General features: G+C 33.9%; 2 protein-coding genes across 8 annotated transcripts; one reads left to right on the top strand and one right to left on the bottom strand.

The window, feature by feature from the left end:
• Positions 1 to 1,331: 1,331 nt before the first annotated feature.
• Pabp2 (poly(A) binding protein nuclear 1) lies at positions 1,332 to 14,545 on the bottom strand. Of its 7 annotated transcripts, none has more exons than XM_090110641.1 (7): positions 14,439 to 14,545; positions 14,070 to 14,234; positions 13,359 to 13,506; positions 12,577 to 12,709; positions 11,393 to 11,522; positions 7,027 to 7,163; positions 1,332 to 3,582 (listed from the first exon to the last, which is right to left on the bottom strand). In XM_090110641.1, the coding sequence occupies exons 2-7, from the start codon at positions 14,157 to 14,159 to the stop codon at positions 3,546 to 3,548; spliced, it is 675 nt and encodes a 224-aa protein (XP_089966767.1). In that variant the 5' UTR covers positions 14,160 to 14,234; positions 14,439 to 14,545; the 3' UTR covers positions 1,332 to 3,545. The 7 variants fall into 7 exon arrangements, with proteins under 7 accessions (XP_089966767.1, XP_089966765.1, XP_089966764.1 ...); XM_090110639.1 differs by having other exon boundaries at positions 14,357 to 14,539; XM_090110638.1 differs by having other exon boundaries at positions 14,350 to 14,539.
• Positions 14,546 to 15,024: 479 nt separating this feature from the next.
• Sgf29 (SAGA-associated factor 29) lies at positions 15,025 to 18,814 on the top strand. The gene is made up of 7 exons (XM_090111108.1): positions 15,025 to 15,240; positions 15,378 to 15,493; positions 15,591 to 15,737; positions 15,967 to 16,092; positions 16,368 to 16,592; positions 17,322 to 17,579; positions 18,268 to 18,814. The coding sequence occupies exons 2-7, from the start codon at positions 15,455 to 15,457 to the stop codon at positions 18,358 to 18,360; spliced, it is 888 nt and encodes a 295-aa protein (XP_089967234.1). The 5' UTR covers positions 15,025 to 15,240; positions 15,378 to 15,454; the 3' UTR covers positions 18,361 to 18,814.
• Positions 18,815 to 19,418: the final 604 nt, after the last annotated feature.

A 19,418-nucleotide genomic window follows, 5' to 3' on the forward strand; every position in this document is an offset into this window, starting at 1 on the left:
TTAACAAAAAAATTGATCAAAACACTAACCTGTGAAATGACAAATTTCTATCTTCGTCCGATTTCACATTACTACGGCTTTTACAGCCGTAAGCATCACAAGCCATGTTATCTTTAGTCAATTGTCTTTTCATAAAATAACAAATTAAACTAAAACACTCGTTTTTCACTTCAAAAATAATAATTAAAATCACCATGCGTCCGTGACCAGACTGGTCACTGAAACAAATTGACATGGGCACATGTCATTTCAAACTGTCGAACTGACATATATCTGTCCTCTTTTTTCGCATGACATTTTGCCATAAGCCAAAAAGGCCAAACTAGTGCTATATTGTTCAATTAATTGTTACTTCTCCAGGCTTGATAATTGCTCCGAGCTCGCAGGCGTTTCCCCTTTTGCCGAGGTATAAGATTATTCGAATCGAAAAATCTTATATGCTTTCATAAAAACTACTTGCGTAATCGATTACAAACACTGCGTATTATTCATATTATATTATTGCGTATATTCGTAAAACATCGAAAGGACGTCTGCGAGTGCTCCGCTAAAAATGCCATTTTGTACTGTCAAGTCTTGCAGAAGCAATTCAAACATGTCGAATATTAAAAGATGGAATAACCTTTCATTTGTGTATATTTTTTTAACGTACATTTCTAATTAAATGCAATTTCTAATAATCGTCGATGTATCGTTTAGCGATATGATCAAGACAAATAATCGAGTCATGTTTACTCGATCATTGATGCGGCCCCACGAGACTATCATGGAAAGAAAATATACAAATTTAATCTTTATGAACTAAGAGATAAAGTTGAATTTAAAACGCGATATTGAACCGCATTCCCCACGAGACTATCTTGGAATGAAATACAAATTTAATCTTTATGAACTTAGTGATAGAGTTAAATTTAAAAACTCGTCGCTTAAAAGGTCGTAAATTTTTACGACTTTCGTGACACAAAATATTTTTGTGATCAATGTGTGATTGTGTAATGTGTTTCATAGTGTGAGTTACCCTCCCCGCACCAAAATCAGCAGAAAGTTTAGTTAGAACATTTGCCAGCGTACTCCATCCATTAGGTACCCTTCTTAGTTCTTAATGATCTAAGATTACTATCTCAATGATTGTTTGTATTCATGTAACAAAATTTCACGAATTTCTCTTTCTCTTATTCTAAGCAATTATGATTTTAAAAATGAATGTCTAAAGAGCAGTAGATTTCGTATCATGAGAACGATTTTTTTGCAATTCCATTAACATTGCTATCTGAAAGGTAGTTACCACAAGGATGTTATGATAATATCAGGCACCAAATAAAACAACGGACTTTGTTCTTAAAATTATTCTTATTCAACACTCTTTTCCCATTTATCCCATATGAATTTTTAATTTTTGTATAGGCATTTTTTATTATTTTTTTTTCAATCAAACAGGAAATTAAGTGTACATTACCGTGTACTGTATAGTTATTTCATTATTTACACAGCATTTTTTTAAAGACAGAAATGTACATTATTTTTTAATATTTCCTTGGAGTCCGTTTTTAGGATTGAATACTTACATAAAAATATAAAGCATGATGATAAAATTGAATTAACATTAAATTAATTAATATTTCCAGGTACGAATTTACACTTGGTTCTACTAGCTTTTTTTCTGATCTATATTTTTTCAGAACATGACAAAAATATGACTTTTTAGTTGTTTAAAAATATACTCTTGTTATTTTGTTGGTAAATCGCCTTCGAATCAGTATCAACTGCAGATTTTACATGTTGTAATAAAAGATAACTTGGATCATTAAAATCTATCTCAGTTACACTTCTTTTGTTCAATTGTTCGATTCATTACAACAATAGAAATCAATCAATCTGTTTAATGATTCAAGTTTATATATATAGCTATAGAAAATATTCAAGCAACAATTCAAGTTAGAGCTAGCGCGCACGAGCAACTTTGTCTCCGCAACTATTCTGTCTCTCCCATCAATTTGTATGGGGAGTTGCGTCGCTACGTGCGCGCACTTTCATACTAGCCCATAGGTGGGAGAGACAAAATAGTTGCGGGGACAAAATAGTTGCGGAGACAAAGTTGCTCGTGCGCGCTAGCTCTTATACAAAATTATTAGAAACTAAATTCAAGCCAACTGTTTCTTTATGGCAATACCATGCCATTTCTGCGATAAATTTGTAATACAATTAATGTACAAATATTTTTTTTGGGATATTCTGGCCGACAGTCGCCATCTTCAACTGTATTTTTACATAATACATTAAAAATACTGTGTCGCTTACACTCACTAAGGTGGGGGATCTGATTCTTATAATTAGGACTTTGCCAGATAGCAACGAATTGACGCCACGCCGCACTATGATGCCATGTGTGTGACGTGTGTGTTAAGCGATAATATATCGTCAAATATAGCGTCAATGTCTGATATGCGCTAAGTACGATTCTTCATTCTATCTGACAAAGCCATTACTGTTTCTCAACGTCCAAATATAAACATTGAATAGTGACATAAGTCATTCGATAAAAAAAGAGCGCGTGTGTTGAACCCACGAGTCAGAAGTGAAACTTCTTTGGCAAAATTCAAAGATATCAAAATCTTCGCCATACTCGCACCTATGTGTATGGCAATACCATCGCGTCCATGACGTGATGGTATTGCCATCACGCGACCTTCAAATTTTACTCTCAACGCGTCTAGAGAAGTTTCACTTACCTATATGAGATAATTATATACCTACCCTCCAATTTTTACTATTCGTTTAAATTGCTCATATTCTTATTTTTAAAATAACACTTATTATTGAACAAGTGTATTAACTAATTACATGACGTATTAAAGACGTCACAACTTCGATATTGAGATAGGAAAAATAGTGCATTACAATTTCCATGGTTTATTATACTTCAAGGAAATGCATCCTAATTTCCCATTCAATCATTAAAATCAATTACAAACAAAATTAAAAATCAATTGTCTTTAACCTACCTACTAACAATTAGTTCATTTACAAATTCAATACGTTAAACACACTTATTTCACTATTATTGCATCCGCTGTATTTTTACAAAAAGGACGCTAATTCATGAACTACCCATAGGGTTGGGTCCTTAATTCTTCGTTTTTTATCCTATCATAAAGCAAAAAAAAATAATAATACACGTTAGTGTTAAATAAAATGATAAATGAAAATTACGAACATAGCATTTAAAGTGGAGCAAAGGCGTTCAATTTTAAAACACATATTGCTATAATCAGCGCTGTCTTTGCTAAAATAATCAAGTATTACATAGACGCTTGTTATCACCAATTACAATGTATAATTATTGAATTTACAATTAATTTATAATATCCCACTACATAACACTGTAAAACGGTTTCTGTAATTTCAAAATTGTATCTTAGAATTTAATTGTTTAGCCACTGCACTTCGTCACTTGTAAAAAAATCACCAATGAGCCTTAAAGGACGTAGTCCATTTTAACTTATACTACACTTCCTGTAGGGGGGCCGTTCGCCCCTCTACCACACTCAGTAGGGTGAGTAGTACGAGCCGCGCCTCATCCCTCTGCGAACAAGGCAGAACATCATATAGGGCCTAAGTGTGTTCATATGCAGTACTGGTGCCGATGATGCAGTAGTTCTTTACATGACAATATCGGACAGATACATTTCTAGCAAGTGAATTTATTTATTTTAAGTGAACAATTTTATTCGTATTAACATCATGTGACTTCTGTGTCCTTACGGATTGCACTCACCTACAGCTACATTCACTGCTTACTTCCGAGCTCTTATGTTAGGTTTTTCTTCATTGAAATTGTCAATTTGTTCCAAACATTGTTGCAAAACATACATACGAATTTGTATCATTAAAGGCGGGGTCGATTCCGTTATTGTCATGTAAAAATAATACAAAGCATAGAGCAACAAAGCTGAAAGTCTGAAAATTCTTGATTCGTGGTAAATGGTAACTGTAATTTATTTAATATTAAAATGCACTTCGATTGCTTTATACCAATTATTACTTATGATCATATAAACTGAAGGTCCACAAATTTAAATAAAGGCACTAATTCAAAATTTAATATTATAAAAAGAGTTATTTTTATTTTAGATATGGCTTCTTGTCAGAATTTTCTTGAAGCTTCATTTATTAAAACAGCTACTTCTTTTTTTTTTTTCTCAATGTTAGCCAGAAGGGCAACAGCTACTTCTTGCAGCTTTAATTTAGATACGTATAGTAGGCCAATTCTAATTTTCAATAGGGTACTTAATTTTGAAATATTTTAAGGCCGTCTGTTGGCCCTTTATCAAATTGCATGTTTTAAATATACCCTCAATATTCATATATAATAAAATTGGCCTATCATGCAATTACTTAAAGTGCAGTATAATGAAGTTATTATGACTTCTCTCCAATAATAAATATTTGATATAGGTGAGATCAATAGAGGTGCTACTAATTTCTTTACACACAGTGAGATTATTGAACAAGTTAAGAATAAACAAGGTTGTAAAGTTAATACAAATCTAAAGTACTAAAAGTATGTGCATAAACTAAATTTTAGCGTCATTTCAAAGTCCCTCTAGCTGTGATATTAAAAGAGTACATTTATGTATCCATTACTCAAGACCTATGACTAAGGGTTGGATAATAATAAAAGCAATTTCAATAATCTGGCAACACTGTTCTCAACCTTCTCAATAATTTTTAACGATAAAATCTCAAGCCCAATATATTGTATGAGCATTAAAAGGTCCAAAATCTAACCCACAACCGAATAGTGCACTACTTTCATATATTTCCAACTTGCTCATATAGACCATGCACATGATATAGGAATAGGAAGGATGCGATATTAAAATACATGAAACTGTCGTCATAAAGTTTATTTTGTATAAATAAATTTTCCTCATAAAGATTTCTTTTAACATTTCTTTCAAGACTGTACTTAAAGCATCAAACAAAAGATATATCCATGCAATTGCATACTTGAAACATTGCTGATACAAAATAATTTATATCGGAAACATTACTACAGGAAATATTCAACAAGCATAAGTACTACACATCATATCAAACCTCTATATATAAAATAACCGCGACTCCTGCAAAGTGCAAGGCTACACTCAAATTAAGTGCAAGACACAAATGTAAAGGCTTCTCACTCTATTCTATAGAAAATAGGCGATATTTCATATTACACAACCGTATTGTAGGAGAAAGCAACATCATACCGGCGCATGCGCATTGATATATATTTTTATTAAAAGAAACTATGTATAATAATACTCAGAGTGACATTTACTTCACGACAGACAAAAATGAAGCCTTTTCAATGCGAAATGCATTAAATTTTGAGTATAATTGAGCACACGAATATATTATGTTTATATCAACATCTTTGCATAAAAAACAACATTGTACTTATTCAGTTAATAAGGCAATAACATTTTTTATTGAGTGTGGTTCAATGTAGTATGTATATTTGGTTCATTTTTACTATAACACAAAACACAATAAAATTATATTTTATTTTAAAATATTAATTAACTAGGAGACTTAAAACTGTATAAAATAGTCTATTTTAGTTGTAAAAATAATTTATTTGGATGGTCCCCCATACAAATGTATTATTTATTTCAAGGCACTTATTTTGAAATAGGACAAACTTGTATTGGGTCAATTCTCGAGCGTAGTGGTTATTATATTTATATCAAACTAGATTTCCGCCCGCGGCTTCGCCCGTGGGATTTCCGGGATAAAACCTATCCTATGTGTTAATCCAAGTTACCCTCTATATGTGTGCTAAATTTCATTGTATTTGGTTCAGTAGTTTTTACGTGAAAGAGTAACAAACATCCATACAAACTTTCGCCTTTATAATAGTATTAAGATATTCATATAAATGGGAAGACAAGTAGACTTGTGGATCAACATAGTAATTATATTATGTTTCTTTAACTGACGAGTATGGATTTAGATTATTTTGGATATGTTATAACAATCCCCTATTGTAAAAATTTTTTGTGAGTGTTTTGTTGAATGAATAGCCTCCAGATTTAGTAGTTTGATAGAATTCAATCATTTTAATGATACGCAAATACTTGAAATTTTTTTGAACAATTGATTATCCATTGTTTATTACACAATCAATGATAAAAAAATTGTATATAATTTGGCACACTACTTTTTATATCCTATTATAGTGATACCGTGCAACCTGCACCAAGTCTGATAAATAACAAGGAGAGAGTATAACCAAGTTATTGTGCACTTGAGGTAGATATATTATTGTGCCATCTGAGAAAACTATTGTGTGCAAGACTAATCTTTTGACACGGAAACTTGTGACAATTACGTGTGTATGTAATATGTATTGATCTACATATTATGTATGGCTGTATGCGTGTCTAATTTATCCAAAGATAACAGGTAAAGTTGTAAAGAGTGTGAGGGAGTAAAGTTTGTGTCTATGAATGTATGTTTATTGTAGGGCAGTTAAGTTTTTATTTATAAGTGACAGTTAAAACCTGTTATCCGTTATAACGCGTTATGCCTTTTTCTGTTACAATTATGTATAATATGTACTATAATTAGAACGGAAAAAAGATTTTAGCGCAGCATATTATACATTCTGCACGTATGTATGCGTGCGCACGCGTGTGTGTGTGAGTGTGCGGGGGAGATTTAGTTCATTTGTACGCATATCAATCGCATGTTTGTGTCCTATATGTGAGTGTATATTATTTTTTACGCATGACTATTTGTATCCTATGTGTCTGCATGTATCTTTTTATGCAAGTTTAATTGTATCCTATGTGTCTGCGTGTATCTTTTTATCCAAGTTTAATTGTTTCCTATGTGTCTGCATGTATCTTTTTATGCAAGTTTAATTGTATCCTATATGTCTGTGTGTATTTTTTTACGCTTGACGCTGTATGTGTGTGTGTGTGTGACTCGCAACCGTGTGTTGATATAAACATGCGCGCTCAGTATGGGTTGTACCTGCCGCGGCGCATCGCGGCCCGCCCGCCGCCGAAGTACGGCGAGTAGCCGCGGTACGAGCGGCCGCGCCCGCGCGACCCGCGCGGCGGCCGGTTGGTCGACGAGAGGCCCGGCTTGTTCGTGCGCTTTGGCATCACCTGCAGGGTTACATTGCTTTTAAGAGATTTTATTTATAATATATGCTCTGAATATATTACAAATTGAGACTTAACCTTAGACTTAGCTACGCCCGCGCAGTCAAAGAAAAACCCGCATAATTCCCGTTCCCGCGGGATTTCCGGGATAAAACCTATCCTATTTCCCGGGGTAAAAAAGTAGCCTATGTCCTTTCTCGGGTATCAAAATATCTCTATACCAAATTTCATGCAAATTGGTTCAGTAGTTAAGGCGTGATTGAGTAACAGACAGACAGACAGAGTTACTTTCGCATTTATAATATTAGTATGGATAGTATGGATTGAATACACATAAAATATCATAATCTTATTGGGCCTATAGGCGTTACATTAATTTCAGGAGCAAATCGCAACTCAACAAAATGTGTACAATATAATAGCGAGTTCTAGCAGACAACCGGTTGTACAGAGATAAATTAAGTACAAAAACATAATGGTGGAAATACTAGCTGTCTTGGCAAACATTCTGCGTAAAGCATGATTCACACCATGCTGGGGCCGGTAAATATGAAATAACATCCATCTAAATTTCAACTTCGTGCCCCATCCATTCGCCGGCCGTGCACGGTCAGGCATAGCAAAGTATACATATTATTGAAGTGAAACTACTTTATCGGGGTTGGATAAAAATTTAGTGTAACATTTTTGCGTTACGCCGTACGCGTGACATTTTTGCGTTACGCCGTACGCGTGACATTTTTGCGTTACGCCATACTCGTGACATTTTTAAGGTCATAAAGAAGTTTCACTTCTTACGTGTGTACTCTAGTACACGCATACATTTTTGTGTTCGGTGAGGCTGGCAGCAAAAAATACAATAATGTTCTATCTCGCGAGCACGAAGCAGCAAAAGGCCACATAATGGTTACACTGATAGCTATTGGCGGCACTGATTGTCGATCATTTGACGGGCCAACACCGACGATGGTGAAGAGGGACCTCCGATTATAGCTATATATATATTTCTATCTACTATGAATAAAAAGGTATTTTTTTTTTTAACTTTTTACTTTTAATAACCAATTGTGAATAATACAAGGTCCTGAATTACACAAAGAACAATTGCTCCGAATTATTTTTAGACATCTTCTATAAGAAAAATAATAGGCAAATGTGTTGCTGAGCGCAAATCTCGAAAACAGCTAAACCAATTTTGTTTATCTTTTTTTTTTTATTATTCTCAATGATGGTTCTTATGAACAGAGGCGGCTCGTGACAAAATTTTATGGGTGTTCACTTGAAATAAAACACTGAAAATACGTGGTGTAAAGCAGTACATTTATCAACAAAATTACTTATAAAGGAAATACATACGTCTTTCTTTTTGGTGTGCAAAAATATCTATAACTTAAAGCGACATGACATTCGTAAATGTCTGTTGTTGCTTTCATCACAACCATACAACCACGGTGTTTTCACATAATATTGTTCGGATTTAAACACACGCGTATATGTTTTCGTTTTTGTCGTACATTTTTGCGTAAGGTCAAGTTCAGGCCGTGGCAGTCCCTGCTTTCAATTCAAGCCGAATTTGTAACGTTTTAACACACTTTTTAATGAACGCCACATTATAATTGTTCATTTTCACACTCACAAGTAATACTGATAACTACAGACTATTTCAACACGTATCTTATGATTTTAATTAGAAAATTCCCGAATTTGCATTCGCGCGCGTGCATTGAAGTTGACTCGAGAGTCGAGTGTTTGTTTATAATATAGAGAGTGGCAATGTCGCGCGCGGCGGTAAAAACGAACCGGCAACGTTTGCGGGAGCGGCGCACAGTATTTTTTTGACCCTTCTTTTGCGACAGCCTAATTTTATTGAATGAATGTATGGATATATACATGACAAACGCAAGAGTAAAACTCCCATGAAGCTCACTATCATACTTTTCGAAAAAATTCAATCTGAATAAAAAGTACCGGTATTTTATATAATTCAATTTTAATTTTTTATTAATTTTTCTACCATTATAACACATTTTTTTGCATTGCGAGCGTCAAGGCTAGCCATAGGGCCAATTTTCGATCCATTCGGGGAAGAGCTGTGACTTCGCAATTTCGAGATAATCGCATAAATAACAAAATTTCATTTCTTTTTTTGTGACTGAACTTTTAAGAATAGGCAAATTATTTTTACTTCAAAACATAGTTATATGTATGGACTACTTCCACAAAAAAAACCGATCGCGAAAAGAGCGGGATTCGCGAGATATTAATTTCTGAAAAAGTACCGGTTCTTTAACGATTTTTTTGTATAAAATCCTAAATCACACTTTATCAATATTTTTATTTCATACTTTCATATAAAGGTAAGTAGGTACCCCAATTACTATTTCTTTTCTTTATTTATATACTTATACCACATTATACTATGAAGAGGATTACATAAATTTGTAAGTTTCCTTGTTTGTAAAATTATTAAAATAAACTTGACCTTGGATTTGGCAGGAAAAAATATGTAGCTAAGGGAGTGAAATGAAATGTGAAAATGTCTAAACTAAAAATACGTCATTTTCATTTGTTAGAATGAGTGAACTGTCTTCAATTTCAGTACAATATGATTCTTCTTCGTTGTGTTCATCTTCTTCTTCATTAAATTGAAATGGTTTCAACATTTCGATAACAGCAGAGGGCAAAGGCAAACTCCACACACCCCGATAATGTCAACTAATAAGTTGAAATAAATAGTCGTAATCTTGATATCTAGTGCCTAGAGAAAGCAATTTCAATTGATGGATGAGTTGAATAAAAAAAATTTGAACTATTTATTTTTATTTATCTAATTAAATGTCATCCGACCAAACAAATAGAGAATTTATTGAAAGTCTTTTAAAGCAAAAACATTTTTATTATAACACCTTATGTCGCGATAAACGCTAAATAACATCAATAAAAAAATAATTAAGATTAATTTGTAAATGATGTAATTTTACTGCATAAAGAAATTTTGTTTAATTTTAACTCAATTTTTTTTATAACTTTTTTATTTTTTATATTTTGTTATAGACACTTCAATTTACTAACAATATGTCTCATCAAATTTTCTGTAGTATTCCGTCATCTGAGAAACGCAACTCTATATAAGTTCAATTTATATTGTGGATTTTATACAAAAAATTCGTTAAAGAACCGGTACTTTTTCAGAAATTAATATCTCGCGAATCCCGCTCTTTTCGCGATCGGTTTTTTTTGTGGAAGTAGTCCATACATATAACTATGTTTTGAAGTAAAAATAATTTGCCTATTCTTAAAAGTTCAGTCACAAAAAAAGAAATGAAATTTTGTTATTTATGCGATTATCTCGAAATTGCGAAGTCACAGCTCTTCCCCGAATGGATCGAAAATTGGCCCTATGGCTAGCCTTGACGCTCGCAATGCAAAAAAATGTGTTATAATGGTAGAAAAATTAATAAAAAATTAAAATTGAATTATATAAAATACCGGTACTTTTTATTCAGATTGAATTTTTTCGAAAAGTATGATAGTGAGCTTCATGGGAGTTTTACTCTTGCGTTTGTCATGTATATATCCATACATTCATTCAATAAAATTAGGCTGTCGCAAAAGAAGGGTCAAAAAAATACTGTGCGGCGCACCGAATTTTGCTATCTTTCCATAGAAAATCTTCTGTTTCACGCGCGCAGGGCACTGGCAAACCATCTCTTTCACTCCTATTGGATTTCGTATTAGGAAATGTACTAAATATTTTTTCATTGGAGCGCAATCGTGAGCGCTCCCCTTCGCGCGTTACTGTATAAATACAGTATTATTCAAGTGTATGGAAATTGGAATGATGGAATGATATTCATTGGTATTGACAGTAGATTTTTACGATTACGATTGATTTTAAATAGTAATAATTAATATTAATAATGAAATTAAGGAGTATGATTTTATTATAATTATTTATGGGAGTTCACTGCACCAGCGCTCCTTAGGGCGAGCCGCCTCTGCTTATGAAGACATAACATAAACATGTACGGGTGAAGTTGGGACTGACCACTAGATTCTTAAAGAAAGGGACTTAGTAGATATCTCTTGTTAATTAACATTATTTATTACATATCATTTTAATTGAGATTGGAAACAGAATAATGATAGAATCTGAAAATCAATACACCGACAAAACTTAAATCAATAAAAAATTTAAATACCTTATCCTTCTTAATACATCTATAGCTTACCTTTATCTGACGCCCCCTAAATAATGATTCATCCATCGCCATCGCTGTCTGTACACTGTCCTTATCACCAAATTCAATGTATGCAAAACCTTTGGGATGACCATCAAACTTATTACATAAAATTGTAACCCTGAAACAGAACAACAACTTGGATTATTCAATACATAATAGTTTTTTGAAGTGAAAATTCTTTAGGTGCATTGATAGAAACATTTCAAAATGGCATGTCATGACAATACCGTCATGAGGAGTAAGGCGATGATTTTGGTATCTTTGAATCTTGCCAAAGAAGTTTCACTTCTGACACGTGTGCCGGCACACACGCTCTTTTTTTTGTCTTGACTTTAAAGTTCCTTTATAACATTATAAAGGGCTTGGCAGACTGGTGAACAGGTTTTCTAACAAAACATATCCTTTTGAATAAGACCAGTTTTACCAGGTTAGCCCTTTTGCTCACTACAACTTACTATCTTTAAAAGATTAATTAGATGCAACAGCCGTCATCATTTAGTATAATAAATTAGGCATTAAAAACTACTCTATCTGGCATTATATTTAATAAGCACATCAAATATACAAACAAACAGATATATTTCTAAATGTTTTCTATTACTATTTTAATGTATCATATTTTTAAATATGTACCTCCATAACCAACCAAGAAATCATGTATTTCTCATAATTAATCATGTATGACTTTAAAATAAACCAACACAACTTCAAGAACCTTTATTTTACTGATTGTATCTATACTAATATTATAATGCTGAAGAGTTTGTTTGAACTCGCTAATCTCGGGAACTACTGGTCCGATTTGAAAAATTCTTTCGGTGTTAGATAGCTCATTTATCGAGGAAGGCTTTCGGCTATATATCATCACGCTACGACCCACAGGAGTGGAGCCACAGGGATGAAACCGCGCGGAGCAGCTAGTGCTATATATATAAAACTCAAAGGTGACTGATATAGTGATCTATCAACGCACAGCCCAAACCACTGGACGTATCGGGCTGAAATTTGGCATGCAGGTAGATGTTAGGACGTAGGCGTCCCCTAAGAAAGGATTTTAGAAAATTCATCCCCTAAAGGGGTAAAATAGGGGATGGAAACTTTTACCATGAAAATTTATCTTTTCCACGCAAGCGAAGCTGCGGGCAAAAGCTAGTTTAAAAATAAAATCTCACCTATTAATAGAACCACAGCCATGAAAGTGTTGCTCCAGTTCTTCAGCAGTGGCTCCATAGTCCACATTGCCCACATACACTGATCTATTATCAGCTTCTATCTTCTCCTCCAAGGACATGTTTAGTGGACTCGCTGTAACACATTATGTGACTTCTACAAAAGGTTTATTGTCCTATTTTTGTATGGTTTAGTTATGTTTAAACATGTAAACAACATTTGAAATTATTACTTATTATGACATAACAACTAGGTTTATGTGGTCAGCAAAATTTGCACAATTCTATGACTAAGCTATTTCTTTCAATACTATAAAATGCAAAGGTCTGACTGATCTATCAATGCCCAGCTCAATCTACTTTACCAAGCAGGCTGAAATTTGGTGTAAAAGCGAAGAAGAAAGGATTTTAATAAATACTACCCTCAAATGGATAAAACATGTGACAAAGCTTTAGACAACTGCTAATATGAATGTAATTTTAAAATTCAAATGCTCAAAAAATTCAATTGTTTGTGAACATTGGTGCATACAACAGCTAGGATAATAATAAAACAAAAGCGCATTTGAGTCAGTTATTTACACAAAAACTAACAATTTAATCCATCAGTCCTCGGAATCACAGACACAATAGAAAATCTATTGTGTCGCGCCCCGATCGGGGCTTACGGTGGTCAATGGGTTAAATAAAGATTTTAATTTTTGTTCCTACTACTAAGCAGAAACACAAGTGACGAAATAGGAGAAACAATACTAGCATTTAGTATTAGAGTATTAAATACATACTGAGTCCCGGTGGGCTGCCCATGCTCATCTGTTTATCAACTTCAGTCTGCATTTGTTTTAGTTTCTCCGCCTCTTCTTCCATCTCCTGCACTCTGGCTTTAATGGCAGCTAGGTCTGGTACCTCAGTACCAGAGGCCTCATCACCTCCCTATGCAAAGAACGAGTATTCATATTTAACTAAACAAAATATAATCACATTATATACAATTACCTTAAGTGGCCTCATTATGACTATATTAGGAACTAATTAACTTTTCAGTGTAACTAATACCAACAATATTATTGTTTTCAAGTTAGGGCTCTCAATGGTCAACACTATTGTTAGGCTTACTATTCACCAAATAGATTCACCTTTGTATCACCATTTATATTACAACGACGCTTTTTTACGTCCATCGTGAGATTTAGCACAATGTAATGTGTAAATGTAAACAAAGTTTAAACGTGCCAACATCGTTTTCGGCCGGTCGTTTTTGTTGCGAATATAAGATCTACATGTTGCATTAAAAATGCAATGCAATAAATCATGAAATTGCCCATTAAATACAGACTACGCCTATAGTTCCTGAATGTTTGCGACCCCATAGATACTAGATCTAGATAGTAGCGCCGCTGCGTGGTCTTTAACTTGAATGTCAAAAACCATAGCCTGCAGTTCGATTTTTACCGCTATTATTTAAAATAGTTGTAAACTTATGTAAACATACTTACACCCATGCTATTATCGGTCATGTTTAAGGTACCGTTAGTTCCGTCTAAATGATTGTTCTCCAAGGAATCCAAATAATCGTTTTCTGCCATTTTAACACTTTAAAGTACTCGTCATAAACTTAAAAACACACTAGAAATAATCACTTCACACTGTATTCAATTAACCTGAAAAATAATCTCCAAGTTTAACTTTTCTGAAACCGTTTGTTTTGCCGTTTGTAGTTTCTTTCGCCAAGAGAAAGCCTTCTGACGTACCGGTAACCAAATTGGCAAAACTTACAACTGACCTAATTATTTTGTTAAAAATATAATTATATTCAAATTCTTTCCAATCACTAAATGCAGATACTATTATTTATTTTTACAAACATTTTAATATTAGTGTAATATTTACGGATTTATCTTATCATTTTTATTTTACGCCAAAATATTTGACAAACAAGCGGTGACATAAATGACACTAATGACAGTTCATTAGAAAAATAAATATGGCGCACAAAGTTTGACAACAATTTTAAACCATAGTGCTATAGAGGAAGTCATTATTACTACAGAGGTCATAGAGGTATGGGAAAATTATTGTTTGGTAAAACCTCTAAAGGGTAAAACTGTATTATTATTTTTTCGTTTGAAATTAAATAAATGGTCTGTCCAATAGTTTGGACTGATCTAACAAATTATTCTTGACTAAAAGCTCCTCATCACTGACATTTATTACGATAAAATAATATGTACACTATCTGTATGTGTACCTTGATGTGTACACTACCTAAGTTATATTATTATTTATCGAATCCTTCAAAATCAAGTATCAACTTTCATACTCGACACTGGCAAATAGGCACATCTTCTTGCCATGAAGAAAGAAAAAAAGTTCAACTGTCAATTGAAACACAATGACGTAGACAGAGAAACCTACGGAGAAACCCTTCCTCTATGGTCAATATTCAATAATGTCATTATTACTTGCTCTGTGGTCATTACAACAAAAATCATTGTTGTTTACGATTTATTGATGGATTATTTCACAAAATAAAATATGTATAAATTTGTCTGATCTTCGGCAATCTACTCATAAGAGTGTATTGAGATATTTGATCGAATAAACGTAATATTGATAAAACATCTGGTTGTATCTATGAGTGCGATCTATCTTAAAAGTGCTGTGCTTGTAAGTTTAACATTAGTTTTAACTAAAATTGACGGTGCTTTGGCCCTAATTTGCTAAATTATATGAATGTAAACTAACGCTACGTTTTCCAATACAATTATTAATCGTTCGATATACTTAAGATATGTCATTTTTAGGTATTCGTTTGTGTGAGTTGGATGCACGTAGTCTACTTGAGTTGGAAGTTATCTGAGTTTTCCGAAACTGCACAGTGATGCCTCTCACAGCTGATGTCGCTGCTCAGCAGGTGCAGGTAGGAAATTCCTTCTATTTCTCCACAATTCAGTAGTTCTGGCTTGTATGAACAATGCATATTTTTTATAATAAATTGCTTGTTAATGTATTATTAGGAGAGATTGAGGTCACTGCATAGGCTGATATATGACATTGAAGCAGAGAGAGGCAGGAATGAGCAATGCATTGAGTCAATATTACGAGCTGAAAAAGCTGCTGAAAGTTCACCTTCTACAGAGGACTCATCTGGGTCATCACAACAGGTCTGTTTTTATAATTAGTTGTAAAAGTCCTTAAAGAAAAATGGTTGAATAGGTACAAATTTAATAAATTGCAGATATGATTAAATTTTGATGTGTTGTATATGTTTCTAGGACCTTAATATAATTAACTGTAAATTGAAGTGACAGTAGATGTTGCACATAAAGACATAGAGATGTTAATAAACTAGATATAGAAATGTTTTGCATCCAAATATTTTTACTGTAACAGCAAATGCAGTTGAAAGGTCTGTATAAGAATGGTCTCAATGCTGCTGAACAGGAAGAAAGAGTTCTACGGGCAGCTCTAGCCAGGATATATGAAATTCGTGCCATTAAAAATGAAAGAAGAATTCAGGTACTTTTGGTTATTTTGTCTTTTTGGGTGTAGTGTAGTTATACACTTATTTGTTTTTTATGTGACATTTTACATAATAAGAAAGTTTAAAAGCTAATGTCCTAACAATTTATGAACCTCCTCTTGGCTCTTATAATATACAAGTGATATGATAAAAAAAGTTTGTTTTTAAATTTTCTGTGAAACAAAGCTAATGAAAACTTTGATGTGTGTCATAATTTCAAATTACTACAAACCAATAACTTCAATAAGAAAATATTGTTCATCCAAAACAGGCTCGTCATGCAGGCAACAAAGAGACGATAGGTTGCGGTGCGCTCATGAAGATGTTGCTAAGTGCGGCACAAACATTGCCGCTACACGTCGGGCGGGTGGGGGAAAGGGCGCCCCCCCTGTGTGGGGCGGTCCCAGCTGATGCGGGGCATATAGCGCGGCCCGGGGACGCTGTGGCCGCGCTCGTGAGGGTCTCGGAGAAGGAGGAGAATTGGATATTGGCTGAGGTGAGATTTTATGATGAAACTTTGCTCATTAAATGTATTAATAGTTAGTTATTATTAAGTTGGGGCGGTCCCAGCTGATGCGGGGCATATAGCGCGGCCCGGGGACGCTGTGGCCGCGCTCGTGAGGGTCTCGGAGAAGGAGGAGAATTGGATCTTGGCTGAGGTGAGATTTTATGCAAAGTTTCATTTAGGGCCGATTTTTCAATGCTTGGATAAAACTTATTCGTCGAATACTGTATAAAACTACCATTTTAAAAACGTATTCTAATTGCCCGTATTTGACAGTTTACGTGACATTTTAATTTAATATTATCGTGTAATACTTTATTGGATGGATAAGTTTTATCCAAGCATTGAAAAATCGGAGGATTAATTTTTTTTTTTGTTAATTGAAAAATCGGCCCTAAATGTATTAATAGTTAGTTATTATTAAGTGGTGCTGTACAAAATTGAATGTTATTCTATAATCAGATATGATAATCAATTAGGAGTTGTAACTTGTTAAAATCAATTTAAATCCTGCTGTTTTTTTGTTTTGGCTAATTATTCTCATTAATTTATTTTTGATAATATTATGTATGTAGTATGAATTCGAATTATCTGACTTTCGTGATACCAATCTGGAGCATGCAACCTATTATGTATCTAAAAAAATATCTTCCTTTACAAATTTTTCTGATGACGTTATTTAAAAACTTATTATTTAAAATCAATAAATTTTATAACCAGGTGGTAAGCTGGCTGCCAGCGCAAGGCAAGTACGAGGTAGACGACATAGACGAAGAACAGAAGAACCGTCACGTTCTCAGCAAGCGTCGAGTTGTACCACTACCTCTTATGAGAGCAGACCCTCGAACGGACGAACACGCGCTATTCCCTAAAGGCGCGGTAGTAATGGCGCTATATCCGCAGACCACGTGCTTCTATCGAGCCGTTGTTAATAGACTACCGGCGTCCGCTGCCGATCCGTACGAGGTGTTGTTTGAGGTTTGTATCTTTTTTTTTATATTCATCTGAAAAGTTAGTTCAAAAAAATATTTGCAAGTTACCAAAATAATGTGACATGTCTTCCGTGATTAACAATTTGATGTGATAATTACATTTCATATTGTTCAACATTTATTTTTATTTATTTATTTACGACTTTCTCAAAAATGTTTCCTGTCTGCGCATCACTATATGCATCGTGATTCAATATTTTCTGCATAGTAAGAAAAGATATATTTCAATTTTAAAGGATTCCAAACACTATCACGAGAACAACGCCCTACTAAAAATTACAGTATTAAAAAATTAGCTGCTGAGAAGAGTTTGTTTGTTTGTTTGAATGCGCTAATCAAGAACTACTGGTCTGATTTGAAAAATTTTTTCGGTGTTAGATAGCTCATTTATCGAGGAAGGTTATAGGCTATATAATATCATCAGCCTTAGACCAACAGGAGCGGAGCAATGCGGGTGAAACCGCGGAGCGCAGCTAATAATTGAAGTGAAAACTTCTTTAGCGGCGTTTGGTATAAAATCTTAAACTCGCGTCAGGACACGTGACCTGATCGAAAAAACGTAAGACGGATGGATATCAAACATGCTCAACGTTAATAATCAAGTTTTCACTTCTGCCGGCACTCCCGGAGTGCAACCCGTCTTTTTTTTCTATAATTGATTTCCTACATTCCAGGACTCCTCGTACGCGGACGGGTACTCGCCCCCCGAGCGCGTGGCGCAGCGCTACGTGATCGCGATCAAGGAGGGCAAGGGCCGCGCCACCTGACCCCGCCCTTCGCCCTCACTCGCCACGCCCTCCACGTCGCCGTCTTTCATGTCCCTACAGTCGTTGAGAACGAGCCCAAGCGACTCGGATTCTATGAACTAATTAACGTTCAATAAAAACTCTGCCGTTTAGTTGGGCAGAGTTTTCTTAGTAGCTATGTATAATAAAACTCTGCCTCCGCGTTTACTAGGCCGTCATCATTGCCCGCGGCTTCGCCCGCTTTGTTTATAACCTCTAAATTATATACTAAAACCTTCCTCGAGAATCACTCTATCTATTAAAAAAACTGCATCTAAATCCGAAAATTAGTGCTTTACGACAAATTAGACAAGGGAAGTAAAGACGAGTGCAAATCTTGTTCAATTTTTGTTTTCAAAACCTTGAATCTTTTACGATTGCAGAATGTGAATGTGAAACAAAAGTTTATTACTAGTATATCAAAAATATTACTAAAGGTTGATACATCGTATTAAAATTGCATTTTTCATTTGTGGCGTTTTAAATCTGGTATTTTATAAGTATGTAAAAATGATCGTCGATTCTTATTTTTAATTACTTTTTTACTCGATTGTTTTCATCAATTTGTATTTTAAGTTACATAGGTATGTGATTCTCTCTTCTACTGTATGGCAATAATCGCTTTTGAAAGTAAACTTTTGTTAAAGTACGCTTTTGAAGGTTGCCTGGCAGAGATGGCTTTGAGCCATAAGGCCGCCATTTGTACATTTTGAATGGTTTTGTTGTACTTTTATTTTATAAGACTCTTGTACAATAAAGAGTAAATAAATAAATAAATAAATAAATAAAGTGAAATTCAGTTTGAATATGTAAATAAATTAGGTCGTAGAATTATAAATTATTGTTAAAACACCCTTCAACATATTCTTGCTGTTATAAGTAAATGTTTGAATAATATAAAGCCCTTCAATCAATTTTTAAGAAATAATTATTGATGCAAAATATAATAGTTATAGTTTCTATAAAGTAAATAAATAGTTGTTCAAGCTGTTTAAACTACACTTTTGTTTATTTACTAACATGTCTTCAATTCGATATGT

The sequence above is a fragment of the Colias eurytheme genome, chromosome 16 (assembly GCF_061535395.1).
Source record: "Colias eurytheme isolate Ceu_HAF_F1 chromosome 16, ilColEury1 Martin Lab GWU primary, whole genome shotgun sequence".
NCBI lineage: Eukaryota > Metazoa > Arthropoda > Insecta > Lepidoptera > Pieridae > Colias > Colias eurytheme.